The sequence below is a fragment of the Cornus florida genome, unplaced genomic scaffold (assembly GCF_030987335.1).
Source record: "Cornus florida cultivar Cherokee Brave unplaced genomic scaffold, ASM3098733v1 CherokeeBrave_3.0.0_Hap2_Chr10, whole genome shotgun sequence".
NCBI classification, from domain to species: domain Eukaryota; kingdom Viridiplantae; phylum Streptophyta; class Magnoliopsida; order Cornales; family Cornaceae; genus Cornus; species Cornus florida.
In genome coordinates, this window is record NW_026775580.1 from 61,666,360 (window position 1) to 61,689,358 (window position 22,999).

General features: G+C 36.2%; 2 protein-coding genes across 5 annotated transcripts; one reads left to right on the plus strand and one right to left on the minus strand.

Moving 5' to 3' along the window:
* Positions 1 to 1,308: 1,308 nt before the first annotated feature.
* On the plus strand, positions 1,309 to 15,532 carry LOC132278513 (O-fucosyltransferase 7-like). Of its 2 annotated transcripts, XM_059780318.1 has the most exons (12): positions 1,309 to 1,730; positions 2,252 to 2,329; positions 2,584 to 2,683; positions 2,774 to 2,841; positions 4,616 to 4,704; positions 4,794 to 4,974; positions 5,063 to 5,191; positions 5,288 to 5,421; positions 5,556 to 5,769; positions 13,758 to 13,942; positions 14,041 to 14,136; positions 14,979 to 15,532. In XM_059780318.1, exons 1-12 carry the CDS (start codon positions 1,503 to 1,505, stop codon positions 15,115 to 15,117), a joined length of 1,641 nt encoding a protein of 546 aa, XP_059636301.1. In that variant the 5' UTR covers positions 1,309 to 1,502; the 3' UTR covers positions 15,118 to 15,532. The 2 variants fall into 2 exon arrangements, with proteins under 2 accessions (XP_059636301.1, XP_059636302.1); XM_059780319.1 differs by lacking the exon at positions 1,309 to 1,730 and having other exon boundaries at positions 2,246 to 2,329; positions 2,575 to 2,683.
* Positions 15,533 to 16,306: 774 nt separating this feature from the next.
* LOC132278511 (serine--tRNA ligase, chloroplastic/mitochondrial) lies at positions 16,307 to 22,853 on the minus strand. Of its 3 annotated transcripts, XM_059780315.1 has the most exons (11): positions 22,407 to 22,853; positions 21,940 to 22,088; positions 20,557 to 20,650; positions 20,325 to 20,473; positions 20,139 to 20,231; positions 19,176 to 19,355; positions 18,316 to 18,482; positions 18,140 to 18,230; positions 17,284 to 17,435; positions 17,098 to 17,191; positions 16,307 to 16,757 (listed from the first exon to the last, which is right to left on the minus strand). In XM_059780315.1, exons 1-11 carry the CDS (start codon positions 22,630 to 22,632, stop codon positions 16,485 to 16,487), a joined length of 1,668 nt encoding a protein of 555 aa, XP_059636298.1. In that variant the 5' UTR covers positions 22,633 to 22,853; the 3' UTR covers positions 16,307 to 16,484. The 3 variants fall into 3 exon arrangements, with proteins under 3 accessions (XP_059636298.1, XP_059636299.1, XP_059636300.1); XM_059780316.1 differs by lacking the exon at positions 18,140 to 18,230 and having other exon boundaries at positions 17,284 to 17,418; positions 22,407 to 22,851; XM_059780317.1 differs by lacking the exon at positions 22,407 to 22,853 and having other exon boundaries at positions 20,557 to 20,657; positions 21,940 to 22,080.
* Between the last annotated feature and the right edge of the window lie 146 nt (positions 22,854 to 22,999).

A 22,999-nucleotide genomic window follows, 5' to 3' on the forward strand; every position in this document is an offset into this window, starting at 1 on the left:
TGAAATCATTTACATTGAATATGCAATACATGTACCATATATAGTATTGATCATGTTGCAATTCTACAATACTATTGAATCATTATTGATTTAAATGCTTATGGATGAGAAAACGTTATAGTTCACGAATTTAGATTTGTGATTTTATATCAAATTAGTGGCTGCTTATTTTTTTTTTTATTTTTTTTTTATTTTTTTATTATTTTTTTTTTTACACTTGTCAGCGTATTTGACTGCTTTATGTTCTTTAAAAGTAATTTTTTACTATAGGAAAGATCTTTACTTTTAATATAGTGTAACAAAGAAAAAAAATGGCAAAGCTTATCATTATAATAATTTGAACTCAATAACATATATATTTTCATTTGGGAGATCCTTTCTATTAAATCTTCAAATAATTAAAACTAGAAGTACAATTTATTTTATGATGAATGGGTGATCTCTTTTTTTCTAAAGACTAAAGAGATACCAACAAAAATACACTGAAATTGAGAGAGTGGAGAAGATAATATATATTTTTCATATATATATCTAAATATTAGTAAAAAAAACAAATTATAGATAGAGAAAGGGTCCCAGTGTAATTGTTTGTTTTTACTTTTTTTTTTTTTTTTTTCATTGCAATTTGTTTAGTTTGTTAAAATAGAAAACACAAATATATATAAAAAAAATAGTTTGTAATATGTATTAAAATAGAAGACAATCATCATATTTAAGATACAATCTCGAATTAAAATTCGAGATGTATAATAGCATTGCTCCATGGCCATAACCAAAAAGATTTATCATCAACACCTTCTCACATATTACTTTAATTATTTATGGTAATTAATTAATTTTTCTCATAATTACTTTCTTTCATTATAAATTATAATGGCAAAAAAAAAAAAAAAAAAAAAAAAAAAAAAAAAAATTAATGAGGACGAAAAAAGAAAAAAGAAATAATACCTTGTGAGACCCACATGAATTTGTCTTAAAGAAAAAAAGAAATAATACCTTGTCTATTGGTATATATATTTTAATTTTTTTTTGGCCTGTATATTTTTTTATGTGATTTGACGAAAATAAATGTTTTGTTAAATGTAGATATCCTAAAATTTAAGAAAAACAAAGAACAGCCCAACTACTTAAGCCTCTTAATCAGGTATTTAACAGCTATTTATTAGTGATGATGTTGATCTCATTTTTTAATATTCCTCAAATCCCCCGAAATTCCAAATCGTCTACTTTTGCCTGTATAGATATATATATATATATATATCGTCGTTTAATGCCCTTTGCCAACTATAATATAAATGCCCCACATAGCAAACTGACCGAACCACAAGTACACAGAGACAAACAAGAAGAAAGAATCACAAATAGCCGACTTCTTGAGCACTCTCAAATACACACACACACACACGCACATATATATCTATATATCTGTGTGTGTATAGACACACGTAAACAACATTTATATATCTCTCTGTTTGTGTGTGTGAAATGTGTTCGCTTGTGTAATGGTTTTGTACATTAGTTTTGATAGGAAGGAGAGAGAGAGATTTAGAGAGAGAAAGAGAGAGATGCAGCAGAAGCGCTGCAGGTGGAGGACGCTGGGACTACTGAGGAAGTCGCTAACCTGCGCCGTATGTTCAATAGCACTGGTGGCTCTTTTCTCAGTCCACGTACGCATTTTTCCTTCCTCCAGAGTCCCCACCATGTTACATGACCCTCACATGTTCTCTACGGTGATCTCTCCCCTCCAATTCTTTCTTTTTTTCCTTTTCTTCAACACTTTCCCTTTTTATTATTATTGCCTTCTCAATCCTAGGGTTTCAAGTTCTTGGTCCTTTTCAACCCTTTCAAGTCTTGATGATTATTTATTTATTTTATTTTAATTCTTTAATCTTTTTTTGTGTTATGTATTTGTATTTATTTCTTTGTGTTAAGGAATGATTTTTGAAAAATAAAAATAAAAATGGGTATATTAAGCAATACCAAGTTAATGTACTCTGTAACTCTGTTACTTGAATATGTTTCTTTTTTGGAAGTTTTTGTTCAAGATTGCGTGTGTACATTAATTTATGTTGTATCACCACATTCAGCAATGATATGGGAATTTTTGGAATTTTATACTTGTTATTTGTTTTTTACTGTAACAATGGATTGGGATTGATAAATGAGATTATTTTCTCACTTATTTAAAAATTAATGTTAAATAAAGGGAAAAGGAGACAATCTTCTGATCTGGGTTGGTTTACTTTCTCAGCAACATGAAATTGAATACCAGAAATTGAGTAGGGAGCAAATCTTCACACAAGCATTCACTCCTCCCTCTTCTGGCAAGGTTTTGTGCTTCTCTCAATGTATCCAATTAATTTTCATCTTTATTTTATTTTTTACTTAATTGATAATCCCTTTCATATTTTCATTAATATGGAATTAGTATTTTTTTATCCTCTACATTGTGCATGTCAAGAATGCTGTATTGATCCAATCAGGTGTATTGTGGTCTCAGTGTCATAGATGGAGATGTATATATATATATTAATGCAAATTTGTCATGCATCTTTCATGTTTTCACTCCTTTAGACTTGACAGTTTGTTGGTGCAAGTGGGATTTCGGATACTGACAAGTTATGGAAGCCTCCGCCAAATCGTGACTATGTGCACTGTGTTGAGCCAAGTTCATCCTACACATGTAAGGAAGTTCTGATTTTGCACTTTTGCTTCAATTGTGCTAATATGAAGTGTCTTTGTATTCATTTTTCTCATACTATTCTCAATTCAGCTCCTGAAGAGTCTCAAGGATACCTGCTTGTTAATACAAATGGCGGGCTCAACCAGATGCGAGCTGGGGTTTGTACTCTCTCTGTCTCTCTAGCTGTGCATCTTTTATAAAGTTTGTACTCTATTTTCATGATCTGCTGCAATGCTAACAAATTATGAGGGAAAAAAAAAATGTAAAACTTGAAATCCTACAATAGCCACTCCAATCCTAACTTGTTATAGACAAATAACTAAAATAGAAGAACGATTTCAAGGCCTATGTAGGCACTTCTGAAATCAATTTCATACTATAAATTCGAAGGATAATTTTCTAATGAAAAGATTTCTGCATAACCTTCAAATAAGTGGTCTGTTATAGTTTTTTGGTGGGAAGTTTTGTGAAATTGTAAAAGTAACTTGCTAAATCAGAAAGGATAATAATTGCAAAAATAGAAAAAAATGTTCTCTTGATGTAATTAATAAATTAAGACATTAGGCAGGGAGGAAATTAGTCATTTCTGTGTGATTTAGCTGATGTGTTGCTATTACTTGTTAAATTATTTATTTATAAAAAAAAAAAAAAAAAAAAAAAAAAAAAAAAAAAATTATTTGTTAAATTATTTGCCTTCCAGTCATATTCAAAGTATTAAAATTAACATGCGACTTAATGACTTCCTCGACTCTAGGGCTGTAAGTAATTGAGGCAGGTCTCCTTTTTAATATTTATAACATACATTACAACCTTTATGATTGTTTGTTGTTAATTTCTGTGGAGAATGACCTTAACTCCCTTCCCCTTCCACTAGCTGAGTGGGAAATTTCCTGTGGGAGTATCACTAGATAGTATTTGGTACTTGGCTGCACTTCTTTTACATATGACTTTTTTATGCACATATACAGAGTTCTATACGTATGAAGTATGCTAATTTATCAAACAGTGGAGTTTGGGGTCTTCAATTTCAGACTTACCAGACACGTATCACTTTTGAGAAGTTTGGTTTGATTTTATGAGGTAATTAGAGAAGTTTGGTTTGATTTTTTGAGGTAATTCATGCCTTATGGCCAATGAAAAAGTTTAAAACCTGTAGACTCCATTGCTGCTGAGCTGTCAATTAAAACTCAAATCCTAAAGATACTAAACACGTTTAGATAGTATTTGGCACTTGGCTGCACTTCTTTTACATATGACTTTTTTATGCACTTACACAGAGTTCTATATGTATGAAGTATGCTAATTTATCAGACAGTGGAGTTTGGGGTCTTCAATTTCAGACTTACCAGACGCGTATCACTTTTGAGAAGCTTGGTTTGATTTTTTGAGGTTATTCATGCCTTATGGCCAATGAAAAAGTTTAAAGCCTGTAGACTCCATTGCTGCTGAGCTGTCAACTAAGACCCAAATCCTAAAGATACTAAACACGTTAGAACTACTTATCTTACTTGCCACTCTATATTTGCACAATCTGGACCGTTAATTGTCACCTCTTTTTAAGTTATGGTCAATGTTTTTTTGTGCATCCATTTCCTAATTAGTCAAAATAGACCTTAACCCGCTTTTGTTTATATTTAATTTTGGTAGTGCAATTATGCTCCCCAAACTGATTCCCCTGCATTTGTACTCGTCAGAATCTAACATTATTGCTTGTTTTCCTCTGCCAATCTATAGTTGGAGCATATCTTAACACAATTCTAACAAGTTAAATGTCATCTTTAGTTCATTGGCATGGTTTACAATATATGACACAACAGCTAAAGCAAAACTGAAGCTGGCAACTTATCCTTGAACAGTTTTAACATTCATCACAAGTTTACTGATACAGCTATTATCTGGAGCTGAAAGAATTGTCTCATTGTTGACTTGCAGATATGTGACATGGTAGCTGTAGCCCGTATTATCAATGCTACCCTTGTAATTCCAGAACTTGATAAACGCTCATTTTGGCAAGACACTAGGTACCATTTGTTTCGTATTTCTATGATATGCATCTCTCTCGAGTTCTGAATGCTTGATGCTGTACTTAGTTTTATATTTCTACATGCAGCAATTTTTCTGATGTTTTTGATCAAGATCATTTTATCAATTCCTTGGCTAATGATGTAAAAGTCATTAAAAAAATTCCCAAGGAATTGTCAACTGCTACCAGGGCAGTTAAGCACTTCAGAAGTTGGTCTGGTATAGATTACTACCAGGATGAGATAACAAGCCTGTGGGAAGATTATAAGGTATATACAATTGGCGTATTCCATTTAGAATCTGTTTAGTCGGTCATTAAGACATTTCAAGTGCAATATCTAATTAAATTTCTTATAGGTTATTCGAGCTGCTAAGTCGGATTCACGACTAGCAAATAATAATCTTCCTCCAGACATTCAGAAGCTGCGCTGCCGTGCTTGTTATGAAGCCCTTCGTTTTTCACCCCGAATTAGAGCAATGGGAAAAGTAAATTTTAAATGCTCAGATGACTTTTAAGAATGCCTTTATTTTTGTTGTGGCCAATGCAATATAGTCATCATTCAAATTATTGTGATTCTGTAGTTGCTGGTGGATCGCATGAGAACAAATGGTCCCTACATTGCTTTGCATTTGCGATATGAGAAGGATATGCTTGCCTTTAGTGGATGCACACATGATTTATCCCCAGATGAAGCTGATGAATTAAGGACAATCAGGTAAAAGACTTCATTTCGGCTTAGTTGCTTAGGACCATTATTATGTCCTATATTTGTATGTGTAAGGACAACCGTAATAACTATATGCTGCGTAATACAGACTTCATTTTTTATATTTTCATTGTGACATGTAGAGAAAACACTGCGTATTGGAAAGTAAAGGATATCAATTCCACCTTACAGAGAGCCAATGGGTTTTGTCCCTTAACTCCGAAGGAGGTTGGACTGTTCCTTACTGCTCTTGGATTTCCATTGAACACACCCGTATACATTGCTGCTGGAGAGATATATGGAGGTGATACTCATATGGCTGACCTGCGATCCCGCTATCCAATTTTAATGAACAAGGTATGGAATGGTGTCACTACCTTGCTTTATGCTTCAGCTTTTCTAATTTTTGATCACCAATAAATAAACTTTGCAGCGGGTTAATAAGAATCTGTTGAACTTCAGTAACTTCTGTTTAGTTGGTAGCAAATAGGTGCTTTTACTGAACTCTATTTACGAGAGACTCATGTGAAAAAATTAATGAGATATGCCTTGGGTCTCTCCAGTCAGTTACATTAGTAACTAGCTACCTAACCACACGACAGCCACTTAGGATAATTGAATGATGCCACGTGCATTGCATGTATCTTCTACTGGTCCATATATTACAGGACTTATTCATAAATTAATGATACAGTGGAAGTTGAACCATGCACTAACTTGGAATGCTATTTCATGAACTGGTTAGCAGTGCAATTGAGAAGTTTTTATGCCTCTTTTATAGAATGGGCCATCGCATATTCGTTTTAGCTTTGTTCCAAGGGTAGGTACTTTGCCTTTATGCCAAGCATGTTAATAGGTTAGATGTCGATAGGATTAAGCACAATTCAATTCTAAATATTATTACATATACCAGTCATCAGAGTTAGGTTTGAACTACGAATTTGATCTATTTTATATTCTTGAATTAGAACTAGTTTGTTTAGAAAATCTAAATCTGATATCCATTCAATTTCAGGAATAACCTGTCAGATCTTAAGTCAGGCAGGTAGCTAAAGATCATGATGTAGTAGTGTCTAAGAAATTACCAAGTATCCACTAAGTATTACAAATTACAGATGCAACTGGATTTGAATATTAAGGGGCCATTGATTGGTGTAATGCAATAATGGTAAAGGTTCAAGCTGCTAAGCATTAGAAAGTGGGTTCAAGTATGAGAACAGTCAATTTGTACAATATAGTACTGTTAGTGTAGTCTGTGTTCAGTCTACCCATCCTAATATCCTGCATGGGAGGAACCAACCTAGGTAATAATTTAAGTTTGTAAATTAATCAAATTTTCTATCCTTTTAACCTTTTCCCATTGATTATTCTCATATTACACAACTTAGATGATCAGAAAGATTAATAATGAGTTCAATATGGTTTTACTAGATGAAATTTAGGCACAATGAACAGTCCTATTTTGGATTAAATCTTTTTTTGGCAACAATTTAAATAATGGTAATAGAGTTGTACTGGTGACTGTCGTAGTGAGTCAGATACTATGTGATTGACATAACTTAATGGGCGCACTTACTAGAATTGTTAATTTTTTATTTTTTTATGTCATGCAACTCTTCAAAATATACCCTTTAGACATGTTTAAATTCCAAAATCCAATAAATTTGAATTTTAGTTTTTTTTTTGATAAACAACAAGGCATATAAGAGTTCCAAAAGGGGGACACGGCCCACTCACTACAAGAATTTTAGTTATTAGGGACAAAAAAAATCATTCCTAAAATTACTAAAAATTGTCCCTATTACCTTTTAGGGACGGTTAATGTCACCGTCTCAATTAGTTGCGTCCCAAAAGGGTTTTAGGGACGGACTAATTGGGACAGAATAAAAATCCGTCCCAAATACTTATTTGGGACGAAAGATTCGCCTCCGTCCCAATTAAGTATTTGGAACTGACGTTTTTTTGTACCAATTAAATATTTGGGACGGTTGTTTTTCTGTCCCAATTAAGTATTTGAGACTGTTGTTTTTCTGTCCCAATTAAGTATTTGGGACAGAATTATTTGTGTCCCTAATTCCATTTTATTATTATTTTTTTAATGGTGGTATTCCCGGCTAGTATTTCAGTAGTCCAAATTTCTTTTTGCCTATCTGTTATATCTTATATATCCATTGCTCATTCATTAAAACTATAAAGAAGGTAAATGTAAAGTAAAAATTAATACAAAAAAGTTAAATTTAATAACCATTAATTAAAAAACAAAGTGATATCAATTATGGTCGTATCAGTACCTAATAGCATAATATGTAAATATCAATAACATAGTTGGAATCATTCATCATTTGTTGGTGATGTGTACGAACCAAACGGGTCAAACATTGGTGGTTGCGGATTATTTAATAGGCTGCCAAAAGGTCCATAAGGAGGCTGCTGCTGCTGTGAGCTGCCAAGTGCAGGACGATATCCGCCGAATGGTGTGAACATGTGAATTGAGGAGAAGACACTCTTTGATTCTCCAAGATGCCTTTCACAGTTGCCTTCAATTCATTTACGGATTCCATCAATTCATCATATTTTTGTTCCGCTCTATTAGACTTCGTCCTTTCAGCCTCCAACTCTGCCTCCCACTCTGCATTTGTCTTCCTCTTACGACTTGAGGATTTTGGAGTCTTCTTTCCATAACCGAAGCCACGAAAATATGTACCCTTTCTTGTTCCAGGACGGTTCTCCAAAATCTGCTCATCCACCAGGACTGAACTACTAGCATCCACATAAACAGATGGATCTAATAATTGGGCCACCATTTTGTCCTGCATTTTGCAAAATAAATTTAGTAAATTAAATGAACAATTATCAGCCATCTCCAAACACATCATACTACAATTATTAACAAAGCACTTTACTTAAATTTTCACCACTCATCCACCAACACATCATACTAATAATGTTTCATCAATTTCCATTTCTACAGCCCCAACACAGATAGAAAACCAAGCCATACGGTGAAATGAAACATAAAACCAAACACAGATAGATAAATTGCAGAGAGGAGTGGTTTTAGTGTGAAAATTAAAAGAGAGCCAGGAACAGAACTGGGGCTTTTTAACTTTCTAGAACAGTCATTAATTGTCTTCAATTATTTGTGTGAAGCAACTTAAAATTATTGTCTCCTCTAGTTCTCCATTCTCTTCACCAACATTTGGAGATCAAAACAGATAAAATGAAAAGAGGGATTTGCTTAGCCTTAATTTAAAGTTGTTGTTAACTAATTCCTCAACAAAGTTCCATAATTAGCATTCAATCCAAGAGGATTTATTGCGTATGGTCCCCTTTGGAGTACCAAAACCACCTAACATCACGACTAACTTTTTCACCATGCCTACTGGAAGAAACGTCACTACCAGAACCACGTTCTCCGACACGTGACATTCTTCAATTTTGCTAATAAAAAATAAAATGTCTGTCTGCTTCTATTGTTGCATGAAAACATCTTCTTAATTAGCAAATTTCTATTAATTGAGTATCATGGAGTACTTATGAAGTATATATATATAGCTGAAAGCTAGGGAATTTTCTCTTATCCCTGAAAACATCTTCAGTGAAGAAATGAAATCGCAAGTCACAAATTTCATTATAACACAAAGCATAACTATATTGCATATTTTGATTAGTGTCCCATTTAATTTTGTGGGAGATACTGTAAACTCAATTCCAATGTAAATCAGTTTTTCAATTTCTCAACATGGATTCCAATTTTTTGTCTTTTCTTCATTTGAGGTCATTAATATTTCAACATGTTGATTTCAAATTTCAGTTTCGGGATGTTAAACATAGCCCACCTACGTATATGGATTCAATTGCTATTGTTTGCATAAAAATTGAAAAAGATAAAAAAATTAAAAATAAACTAGTTGCTAAATCACATACCTAATATATATATACATGCCTCTGAAAATTGGGGGAAATTTATCATAAGTGTGGAGGCCATTGAAGAAATTACGCACACAATAACCGTAAGATTGATTGCGAAAACTTATGGATAGTTGACGATTTCAATCACCGATCGAGAGAGAGAGAGTGAGCTCCGATTGACGCGAGAGAGATTAGAAGCAGCAGAAAAGCAGACCTTCCAAATTCAATCGATCCTCCTCACTATGCTTCTACAAATGAATTCCTTCTTAGCTCTGGTTTTTTGTATGTGTATCGCTTCACGCCGAGAAGAGTGTGGCAAGCTGAACCGGCATGAAGCAGCTGCAACTGCTGCGGCGCCGTCGGCTGTACAGAGAGAGTATGTAAGTGAGAGAGATGAGAATGAGAAGCCGAACTGGCCGGCGTGAGATAGTTGCAACTGGTGCGGCGTTGGTTGTACAGAGAGTAGATAGATGATATATGTTGTTAGGTCAAGTTGTATAGTGAGAGAGATGAGAATGAGAAGAGAGAGAAAGTGGGTTTACAACTTTACAATACCCAAAACGGTGTAGTATGGAAATTTTTTAATATTTTGCGCGTGGAAATTCGGAATTAGGGAGGGAGGAAAATCAAGCGTCAAATTTTCCCAAGTATACAATGCAGCCAAATTTCCCACCAAAAATATTCCCGGTTATTTTTTAGCTCATTTGGGACAGTAGATATGTTGTCCCAAAAACCAGGATCATTTGAGACAATTTTTAAGCCGTCCCAAATAATCTGTCCCAAGAGCCTCATTTTCCCACCAAAAATATTCCCGGTCATTTTTTTTCCTCATTTGGGACAGTAGATATGTTATGGTCCCAAAAACCAGACTCATTTGAGACAATTTTTAAACCGTCCCAAATAATCCGTCCCAAAAGCCTCCTTTTCTTGTAGTGACTACTGCTCAAAACTATAGCCTCAAGCTATCCACAAAAGACAAAAGAATCTCCATAGATTTACAATGAGAACTCTGTAACCACAAGACTAGAGAACTAAAAACAAAGTATTTAACCACTCCCCAAGGAGACTACACCCATCAAAGGATCTCCTGTTCCACTCATTTCAAAAGAGTCCACCATAAGCAAAGAGTTGTTGCTCTCTGCAAATATTTGACTTGGGGACGCACATGGCAGCCACCCCAAGAGTCGATCAGGCCCAACGCATTTCAAGCATGGCCCACTAGATCCCAAAAATGGTACAAAGCATATCCCAGCCATCCCTAGCTCTGGAACAATGAAGAAGTAGATGGTCCGCCGAATCCTCAGCCTGCTTGCTCATACACACCAATTGACAATAATCTGCCGTCTCCTTATCAAATTGTAAATGGTCAAGATCCTCCCCAAAGCCGCTGTCCAAGCATAAAAGGCCACCTTCAGGTGGGCTTGCGAACACCAAATTCCTTTCCACAGAAAGGACATCCCTTGAGAATCCATCAGCCGACGGTAAAATGAGCAGACCTCAAACCTCCTGTGACTCATACCCACCTAGAGCCCACTCATTCGTCCCCCCTCCAGATACAGTCTGACTATAAAGCACAGCTAAAAACTCAACTCTCTCCTCCACTTCCTAATCATACAAAAATCTCTCAAACTGAACATACTAGGACAGTCTCTCGCCATCAAGATATACAAAAATCTCTCAAACTGCACGTCCTAGGACAGTCTCTCACCATCAAGATGATAGCAATGAGTGACCATCGCTTGCCTATCAATTGCAATCCCAACCATCTCGAAAAGAATCTCACAAGTGGTCTCTCTCATCAACATGGGTCATCGCAAAATCTGACAAGGCGCCCATCCCTCACCCTGTAGTGAATTTGTTTGGAGAATTCATCCGAACCCTTCTGGATGCTCTTCCACAATCCAACCGTCAGGGACCTCAATTGCAAAGAGCACCAACCTCCTCTATCCTCACCATATCTATGGCAGTTTACCCTCCTCCATAACCTGTGCCTCTCTACCCCAAACCTCCACAGCCACTTGCCCAACAATGCTTTGTTAAACAAGTCCAATCTCCTCACTCCCAACCCATCCGCCTGAATGGGTCTACATATTTGCTCCCACGGTCCCACCCCACAAGATGGTATTTGAACTCGTCTCCCATGTCGCCGCACAAAAAGATAATATGCAATCTCCCTATCCTCCTCGCCACAGAAGCCGGGATTGGAAAGGGACATAAAATAAGTAGGGAGACTTCCACCCAGCCTTCCGCCTCTTGAATCATTGCACAACTGGATCCCATGACGAAGCTCTCCTCGCCTGGGGACTCCCATCGATAGGCCCACAGGAAGGTCCCCACCCTGGAACACAAAATGTTGGCCAGAAAATCAATCTCCTCCACCGCCCCCACAAGCACATTCTTGCTCTTTTCAAGATTAATCTTCAGCCTCGAGATTGCCCTAGTTACTTCAATTGACTCACCTTGGCATCACAGAACACATTAGTGTCATCTGCAAAAAGTAAACGAGATATCTCCATCTGGCTAGAGAGATCCCTCCCCACCCTTAAACCTCTGAAATAGCCCAACTCAGCCACTCGTCTCATTAGAGTGATGAATTTGTTGCATTCTAGAAGCGGTAGCTTCCTTCCTCCTTCATTCCTATTGCCTCATTCGGTGATAAGTTCCCTTCCCTTTTCTAAAATGCCTGAGTGGTCTGCTCAGCAAATGTACAAAGTGGACCTGCTCGCTGTTTGGCTGACCCTCTTCTTCCAATTCAGGTTGGGTTGACCCAGAAGTATAGTAAGAAGGAATGGAACCACTGGAGAGTCGTTTGCAGTTCACACTTGGGCAAAGACGAGTTACTTTGGAAGCGGAACAAGAACTGATTTCTGCTATTCCGGGTTTTTATTGAGCGTAGCGAAATCAAGGTTTATGATAAAGTCAGCAAAGTTCCTATGGTTTTCTACCTTTGCGCAGTCTTGGTCCAGAGTGTAAGGCTCCGCATCTGAGCCTCGTTAGACTCAGCAGAAGTGTAAGTTGTAAGGGAAGAGAATAGAAGAGATTAAGTTCGTCCCTTAGCCTAGTCTATATCCACAGCTGACGCAACTCTGTACTGATGCCTCACTACTGCACTTTTTCAATTGGTACTTGAATCTTGAATCCTCAACCTCCTCTTCGGGGAGATGGAGGAGATACCACTCAAGTTAATGCTTGGTGGTGAGAATCTAAATACCTTTTACTTTTCACTGCATTTAGGATAAAAATGCACCTAAACAAGAAAAAAGAATTTCAAACTTGTGATAGTTAGATTTAGGCATTTAGGAAATGAATTGTACTTGACCGAGGCTATGGCCTTAAATTGAGCGAGATGGAAACATAGGACTGATGTAGCCGACCCCAAGTAATTGGGAAAAGGCTTGGTTGTTATTGTATGAAATGAATTGTATATAAAAATAAAAGGAGTTTAAATAAGTGAAGATGCCTTCCTATATTTTCATACGATTCAAATATAGAAATAGTATATATTTCTGTAATAAGAGAAAATTACAGAATCTGGTTCTATATAATTGTGGATTTTTCTTATATACATATTTTCTACTGATTATTGAATAGAAGAACATAATACCTTGGGGTATAAAAGTAACAGTCACTTTTCAAAACTCCCTCACAGTTCCTGATCAACTATATTTACATAACAGGACTATATCTCATTTACTTTTCGTCCATGAAATTTGTCATTTCCCTCTCAATTTTCAAAACTGAACATCATAGAGCCCTTCATTAACGGCTTCCACCACCATGTTTTTCCTTTTGACCTCCTCCAACTCGATTGCAATGTTGATCTCCACCTCCTCTCTCAGCTATTGATTGTGAAATCTGGGACAAGATCTACCAACAATTTTTTAAAATCTAACATCAAACAGCATATGAATTCAAGTGAAAATATAAAAAGGTTAAAAAAAGGTTTGAAACTTACCAATCAACTATAATGTCCCAACCATTTGATTCAAGAAATAAGATTAGGTCCTGTGTATTATAGTGTTTGGTGAGGATATCTAGTCTTTCTGTTGCATTGGGTTTAGCAGCTGAATTTATGATAAAGAGTAGGAAAAAAGTGTCAGAAATGAGGTTCATAGATTTTACTTACCGAAACCATCATTACTGTGCTGTAATGGCACATAAACAGCCTTGTAACATCTTAAATGTAACTGTTGTGAAATTATAGTAGTTACGAAATGATGATAAAAGTTCAAGGTAAATGCTTGCTTACTGATTTTCTTTCTCTCTCTCTCACAAAGATGTGCTTGTGCGCATAGTAGATACGAAAGGTTTATGTTTATTTATTTATTTTCCTGTGTGTATTAAGGGGAGGGTGCATGTGCTACTAGCTTTTGAAAATAAAATGTTGTTTGTTTATTGTTCTATATTTGATTTATACTCTGTTAATTTTGCAGGAGAAATTGGCATCGGTTGAGGAGCTTGAACCTTTCATTAATCATTCAACTCAAATGGCTGCACTGGACTATATTGTATCAGTTGAGAGCGACATATTTATTCCATCTTACTCGGGAAACATGGCAAGGGCTGTTGAAGGTCATCGTCGTTTTCTGGGACACAGGAAAACTATCTCTCCTGACAGGTAAGATTTTATTATTTAGAGCACATACAGATTTTCATGAACAAATCATTACCCCAACATGTTTAAAAATGTCTCCTTTTCTTTTCTTCATCCATCAGGAAAGCCCTTGTTCATCTTTTTGACAAAGTTGAGCTGGGAATAATGAAAGAAGGCAGAAATTTGTCAAATCGAATAATTGAAATCCATAAAAGACGGTATGTGAATGTGATCATCTCTTCAGCCACAACTGTTAAGTACAATGTTATGCGAATTGTTTATTGTAATTGTGAATGGTAAAAAATAATGTAACTGTGGTTCTTTTGGTTTGGATATCCAGACTGCCGCCATTCCCTAAGAAGATTGGTTTATTTTTAAATCATTTCATATATAGTACTTATTTAAATATACACACAAGAACTTATAGCTCTATAAGCACACCACATAATAATCATTCCCATGCGGTTCTCATATTTTTGGATATTCCGAAATGGTATGTGGTGTTATAAATATAAGCCTCAAATTTGACACCTGTATGCTGGCATTTTTTTTTTTTTCTGTGTATTATTTCTTCACCATCTTTCCTCTTACACTACCTTAGTTGTTAGAAATGGGGAATGGGACAAGAAGTTGGGTCTTATGTCGATTGCCAGTAGCCTTCACTTCTCTTTTCTTATTCTGTTTACTTTCAGGGTACTCCGGCCTAACCTAAATTCTAGTCCATAGGTAAAAAAGGTTGGACAAAACCCCTTTGGCACTAAAAGGAGAATACTTCCATCACTTCAACTCCCCGCCAAACGGGTGCAACCTTAAACGACTAGGCCACACCAGCAGTAGGAAGTACATACGGTGAGGTGGCGTAGGGGGGGGGGGGGGGGGGGGGGGGGATATTGACATGTACAATGATTGTTAGTTGCATGCATCATATCTAAGTTAGATTCCACAAGAGAAATGGTGTACGACTTTGAAATAATTTTCTTAAGTTCAGATTTCATGACATGAGTTACAGTGCTCTATTATTACTAAAGTTGGTTTTTGTTTCTTTGTGTTGGTTGAACAGGCAAGGGTCTCCCAGGAAGAGAAAAGGCCCTATTTCAGGGACAAGGGGCATGGATAGATTCCGTTCAGAAGAGGCATTCTATGTGAACCCTTTACCAGATTGCTTATGCCGGATGAACACCTCTCTAGTTATTAGGTAGATGAGAATCGAGAGGATTCCTTTGAAGAAACATCTCCCATTGGTGGGTTGGTGGCACGTTCGATTTATATTATCTAATGAAAGCTTGAGAAGCTGGTTTTGCCATCATACAAGTTATAGGGGTCGCAGAGTGTGTATATTGAGGCTACATCACTAGGGCAATATATACGTGTAGATGAAAAAGGAAGGATCGCGGTGACATTTGTGACTCTGAGACATGCCTTCTCTTTCTATTATGAAGGCTCATTCATTTAGACTGGGAAATGGTTCCAAGTCTTAGTAGAATAGGAGAAAGGGGATTCTTGGGGATACAATACTGGGATTAGTGCCAATGTTGCAATAACATGGTTTTTTTTGATGTATCTACTTCAATCGGGGGACACTCAATGCAATAAAAGAAGAGAGAATTGATCGAACGGCCATTCTTTATCCTTTTTACTTGGTATTTTATATAGATGTCAGTGTAAATAATGAGTTTCTTTGGAGTGTCTGAATTCATCCAAGGTTTCCTCTTTCTGTGTATTTTTGATCCAGTTCTCTTCTTTCTCAACAACATTGAGCATCTTACATAGTGAATGCAGTCATTTACTCGGGGACCCTTTTCAACAAGAGCAGGATGTAAAGAGAGTGATTACCCCCGTCCCTTTTTGTCGATGACGGTGGTGTGTGGTTTTTTAAAGCATCCAATAATTCACTACCGGACACATGCAGTCTCCCTGTCCCACATGCATTGGGCAATTACCAAGAAAATTCCTTGACAGTGATTAACTGAAACCAAAACATTTCCAAACAATGCTTTGTTATCATGATTCTTAGATGAAAGCAATACAAAGCTTCCTGCAATCAAAATTTAGAACATATCTACATCGGCCATCAAATGTATTAGTACGATCATGGAAATCATACAGCTCCTCTGTTCTTGTACCTTGATGCTTGGTTAATGAAAAAGTTTGTCACAACGTGTTCAGAGTGCAAGTGTGCAACCCAGATATAATTTACTTGAGAATATTTGGAATTCTTAATATTATTTATTTTGAAATACTACATTGATGGTACTCACACGGACTGTAACTTTTTTTTCTTCATTCAGCGATCTGTGTACCATTCAAAGTCGAAATGGATATTTGAGGATAGAGGGACTCCAATCCCATACATATAAACTAAGCTAATCATACTGGCATCAACGCCCATTATAACCCAAAAAGAAGAAATTTCGTAGAATAATCTCAAAATTAATTGTAATTAACTCAACAAGCAAACTTCTTTAACCTTTTGATAAACTAAACACTTGCATCTGCCAAAAATTAAAATGCTGGATCTTGCGGATACAATTTCTAATATAGAATGTAAATGTATCATTCCATCATTTTATCTTGATTTGGGAGTAATGGCCTCAAGCCCACCCATGAAGGGTCTTAATGGCTCAGGAATGACAACAGAGCCATCTTCTTGCTGGTAGTTCTCAAGCAAACATACAATCATCCGAGGAACTGCGCAGGCTGTTGCGTTTAATGTGTGCACGAACTGTGTTGGAGCAAGATTGCCTTTACCCTTTTTAGGATTTGCTGATGATGATTCTGGACGGTACCGGATTCCCAGCCGGCGGCTTTGATAGTCGGTACAGTTTGATGCACTTGATATCTGTTCAAAATGATGCAGCATGCAGGATTAGAAGATTGCGAAACTCGATTCTAAAAGAGGTAATAATAAGGAAAAATTTGGCTGCATTTCCTGCTCATTTGATGAAGTAAAACCTTTTGGATGGCAACCATCCAAAAAGATTCTCATTAACCAATCTTAAAAATAAACAAAGACCTCAAATTTAAAAAGCTGTAGAACTTATAACTGAGACATAAATCAATTTGGCATGTAACATTTCCAGGCTGGTAATTTTGTTTTTGAGTAATATATGGTTAGATTGAAATTTTATATTAGTGAAGAATACGAGTGCATAACATATGAAACTTAAAAATTTGCATACCTCACCATACCGTCCTAGACCTGGCATCCATGCCTCTACATCATATTTACGATAAGCAGGTGCACCCAAATCCCCTGTAGCCATGTCCAGAGTTCTGCCAACACAATGTTGCCACTGTTATACACATGGACCAGAAATACGATTGATAATGAACAAATGAAATTGATAAGAATAATAAATCCTCACTTAAAATGAAATCCTAGTGATGAGAAGAGATCCTCTTCAATTCCAATTAGTTCTTCATGGTATGAATCACTTTCCTCTGGTCGGCATAGGATAAACATCTCCACCTTGCTGAATTGGTGCACTCGATAAAGGCCCCTGACCCAGAATTGCCACTAATTACCAAAATGATGCAGAAACGAGAAAAATACACTGTAATACTCAGTCTGCTCGTTAATAGGAAAGCCCAAAGCATGGATTAAACAACCACTTTTAGTGCATATATGGCATGTGTTCAGACACTAGTGTGCATGACTCTACTCAACAGGTTTTATCCAGTAGACCATAACCAAATATTTTAAAGACAAAAAAATAAAGCAGAGAGCTCTGTGTGAAATGTAATTCAGGGACTAATTAATAAGGTAGCACCACAACTGATTCAGGGACTAATTAATAAGGTACCACCGCAAGTGAATTATATAGTACAACTATTTTAACTACTGTATGGGAACTTGGTAGTGTGCCACATGCAGGTGACAACATTTCATCATCAATGATTCAACTATGACAAGACTCCAAAAGTATTAGCAATTAGAAAGGTATTGCCTGGCGAATGCCACTAGTAGCAATTGCTGTGAAATGCTAGCATGTATAAAGCAAACTTTCCCGTGTTTATCAGAACCGATCAATGCATTGGTCCTTGACACATTTCTGACCAAAATACAGCTGCACAGAAGGTATGCAACCATTGCAATAGAATGATAATAAAACAAACATATCAATCCAAACCCTTTCCCAACCCATCGAACCCCCTAAAAAAGAAATAATAATAATAATAATAATAAAAGGAAAGAAAAGAGGCAGCAGAAGCATAGGAGACCTCAAGTATTAATGATGATGATAGAGAAGTCAAACGAAAACCATTTCGAAAAATCAAACGGGAACTTGAAAAATTCACATTTGTTGTCCAACTGCACCAGAGATAGAGAGACCAATGTAACTCAAAGAAAGAGTTAAAGGTACCTTCACACATAAGAAGTAATCCACACGACTTACCTTGTTGCCGCACCTGCAGCACCAGCTTCAGTACGAAAGCAATGGGATAAAGCCACGTACTTCAAAGGTAACAACGATTCAGCAAGAATGGAATCCATATGAATTCCACCCACTGGTATCTCTGCAGTGCCAATAAGGCATTGGTCACTATCCTCAATAGAATAAACCTGCCAGTGTATGCCAAAAAAATATCAGCCAATTTTCCTATTTGCTTATAGAAATATCAATCAATTGCAATCAACTTATACCATACTCAGCCTAAAGAAAATAATACAGCTCTCCAAAGGAATATGTCTAGAAGCCAAGTTCCCCACCTCTCACCCACCACCACCCCTAATGCACAAAGGGACTATGGCATCACAGTCTAGCAAGTTGCACTAAATTTTTTCCAATGTCATAAAAAATACCAAACCCTTACCCTATCCTCAGGAACAACTCTTCACCAATAACAACTACAAGTAACAAAAGATGTTCTACTTATATTTATGTTAACAGGTTTGAAGGTTTTACTGGTGAGGAAATGGGTCAGTACAAACTACAACATAGTACATCCACTTATTTTCCTGATTATAGAAAATGAGAACTATTCAGATCTAAAATAAATTCAAAGCAGCCTGTTCAATTACCGCTAAAACCAGTTCACGATGTAACTGTTTTCACCATTTAAAGCACAGCCAAGGATATATGTGAAGCTGAAGAGTGAAGTGTCCAGGTCATGGTCATATGGTCCAACCAATGAATTCATCAACTTAGTGTCGGATGACCCATGTTACATAAATCCCAAGGTTTGTTCATCACACACTTTGGCAGCATTGACATTTTAGAAGAGTGAGTCACTGAACATAGCAAGATCTACAAACCTGAGTATTTGTTCCACGAGGTTGGAAGCCACATTTTTCTACAACAGAGGATCTCACAATTTCTGGGGTTGTAAGAGGAATAAAGCCCCTTTTCATGACTTCAGAGACTGTCCAGTTTAGTAGTCCCATCTCTAGCATAACTGCTTCATTCTTCAGATAATAGAATTTTGACCCACTGACCTGTATTAATTGAATTAAAGCCAGAGGAACAAGCTCCCTATTAGAAAGTTGCAGTAAATAGAAAGCAGGGCAGTCCAATGCACTAAGTTGCAAACAGATGCATATTGACCATATAGATGCAAATGGCTGAAAGGGCATTCCAGCAGACTATGATACCTGAAGTCTATATGATTGACAAACAAGTTTCCGAGTCTATCAAATTAAAGAGCAAAGGGTAATTCTCAACTGATAGTCTTTCCTCTACTCAACTTCTCAAACAGATTATATGCCATTTGGATTGGCACAATACCAGAAACCAATTTTTTTACACACTAATTCCCAATTCATATCTACCACATGCACATTTCTATGCATAGAAAGAGAAGAAGGGTATACATCGTCAATTATGCTCAGTAAACAAATGACTAAATAAGGGGATAACCAAGATACTGGTTTAGAATAAGCCAAAATTTTAATGCTGCACAAAAATTATTCATTAGCACGTGCACAAGTATGAATCCTGATAGAATTTCCATAGAAATCTTAGCACAAGAAAATAAGTTTTCACTTGACAAGCATACTTGACCATATTGCGGATATGCACAAAAGCCAATGTTCCCCACCACAGTCACACTTGCAATGATAAGTCAAATATTCAAATCCAGATAAATACACACAAACACACTGTTTTTGGGCATAAAGTTTTTCAGCTATTGTACAAAGCTCCCATCATTTCAATAAAACAAAATAGCCTCCAAATTAATCAACTAATGCTGCATGAATACCATGGAATAGAAAGCATACCTCGGAAGCAGCATCAAAATCAAAGAGATCTAGTTCTTTCCCAAGTTGAACGTGATCCTTAATAGGGAAGCCAAATTCACGGGGTTTACCAACCTACAATATATTTTAGTAAAAAAAAATAGAGAATGAAAAGGAAAGCTGAATAATTGATGTCCATCCTTGAGAAAGAGAGGTCATAAAAAATACCAATTTCCTTAATGTTGAAAAATCTTCCCCTCCTACAGGAACATCTGGGTGAGTCATATTTGGTATACATTGTGCTTCTTGCTGAAGTTCGTCTGTCAGTTTCAGCAGGTCTTCTTCCAAAGTAACAAGCCCTTCCTTTATGTTCTTTCCTGAATTAGAAGTATATCAGAGGGCCAAAGAAGACAATTCAAATCATAATCTTACAAGCTTGATATAAAATTCCAGTGCATACCTTCTTCAATGAGTTTCTGACGCTCTGGCAGTTCCAACTTTCCTTTCATCTTGTTTGCAACCACATTTCTCTCAGCACGAAGCCGTTCAACTTCCTGCTATCTGTGATCGACAATTAGCTAAAATTCAGAAGAAACAGGTTCGTCTTAAGCTGTTAAGCTGTGCATGTGATGTATTATAGATCAAAATTCAAGAATTGTAATTCAATTCACTGTCTATTGAAAAAGAGTGACCAGTGTGCCAAAAATGTGTGTATATATAATCACAGGCAAGACGACAATATATCTATAAGGAGTAAGTATGACATTCTAGTTGAGATGAGCAATCCACAGCATGCAACTTTTCCTATTGGGGTCTTTCAAAGTTATTCTCCAATTTCAAGGCTAATATATGAGCCAGCAGTAAGCATGGAATTCTTCTCTAGCTAAAAGAATTATTATGCCAGGTCCAAGCAGAACAAATAGTAACAATGAAAATAGTAGAATAAAAAGAGGATCAAACAGTAAACTTTTCCACTCATAGACCTAATTTTAGGTTTTTTGGTATCCCTGTACAACAAGTTATAATGGAATTACAAGGTTCCATTCTGTCCAAAGGCTAAACTGCAATGAATGTTGGAAGGATCTAAATTCTCAAAGGAGTGAAACTCATTGCCCTTAAACTCCATTGGCCACTTACACACCACTCAAAATACGCATACAAAAATGCGAAGGGACTACACACAATTTTTTAGAAGTTAAACCCCATGGACGGAAACAATTTTAGAACAACAGGTTACCATGGTACAGAACTCCATAAGATTATTTCATGTTACTAATCTCTAAATAAGAAGAGACCTTCATAATCTGCTTATACATAATACAAAGCCATTACTGCTTCAAGTAAGCACATCATTTTAGTAATTTCAACAGTTCTATCACTTCCATGCTAAAACGAGTGCTTACAAAGTAATAGTACTCAATATCTTGGGTAAAATCCTACTATCCTTCCTTCATCTCTCACTCACAATTTGATGCTTATTGCAAAATTCTGTGAATGATCTAGCAGCAGCTCCAACTATTTTATCAACTAATGTCATTCAATTAAGATTTTCAATATACATTGGTAAAATCTGGCTTGATTTCAATTATTTTATGTTTACACATAAGAACTTCCATTAGAGAGCAACTATTTTTCTCTTCAAATATTTTTAATTGGTTTTAGCTAATTGCTTGAATATGTTCAACTAAGAATTGACTAGAAGATACCATGATAAAACATATATTGCTCTCTAATTATAAAATGAGAGTGCAGCACATTTCAAGAAAAGAAACACTTTTATCAAATGATAAAATGATTGGAAAATAAAGCTGAAAAGTTAATCAGAAAACAACAGAACCCTAACCTTTTGAACATTTAACAACCTTTCGTAGAGATCAACTACCAGTTCCAAGTTAGCATTGGAGTTCCTGTTCTTTATGTTCACCGCAATCGCTGCCTTATTGTCTCGAATCCACTTGAAATCTATTGCCGCTTTCCATTGAGGTTTCACAACTATAACACAATCATTAAAAAAAAAAAAATTAATAAATAAAATCCAAATTAAATCAGAATAATGGTTTGTTTAATTGCTTAACACAATCATTAGAAATGAAACGAGTTCAAAGTTCCGGTTTTATATTGTCCAATGCATTCAACAACCAACCAAAAAAATAAATACGAATAAAAAATAAAAAGAAAAAGCTCAATTAATTGACCAAAGTGAACCTAACACAACTCCAAAGTTATAAGATGTAGAAATCGCATATATGCACATATCTAGATATATATATATATATATACACACACACACACACACACACACATACTGACCTTTATCGTTGTGGATTGTGATTGGAGTAGTTTGGACAGCTGGTGCTGACAGAGCTCTGACGATGAATGGAAGCAAACGTTTTGGGGGAGAATGGAGGCGGGAAAGAAGTAGGTCTAGGGTTAGGGTTTTGGAGAGTGGTCTGAAAATGGAGGAAGAGTGTGACGGAATTGCTGCGAGTTTCAGAGTTTGAAAGGTCGTCCCGTTAAAACAACACTGCAATCCCATAGCCTCAACTTCAGTCTGTGTGTGGAGTTCGTGTGTTTTGAAAGGTAGCGTCTGTTTGGAGTTCGCAGTGAGGATTAGGTAGATTTTATCTTCCGACTACGATCCTCGAGGTTGAAAGCCCAACCCTTTGAAGCCCACAGCCTTTTAGCCCAGTGATATAATTTGTGTTTCATGTTTGTAAAATGTCATTTATAAATACTAGTCAAAATAAAAATAAAAATAAAAATAAATTGTTTTAGCAAAAAAAATAATAATAAATGATTTTCACCCGTTAACCAAAAAAAAAAAAAAAAACTTTTATGGCTTGTCGCCGTCACCGGAACTGACGTACACCGGCGTAGAGCTCTCCGGATTTGTCGCCGAACTG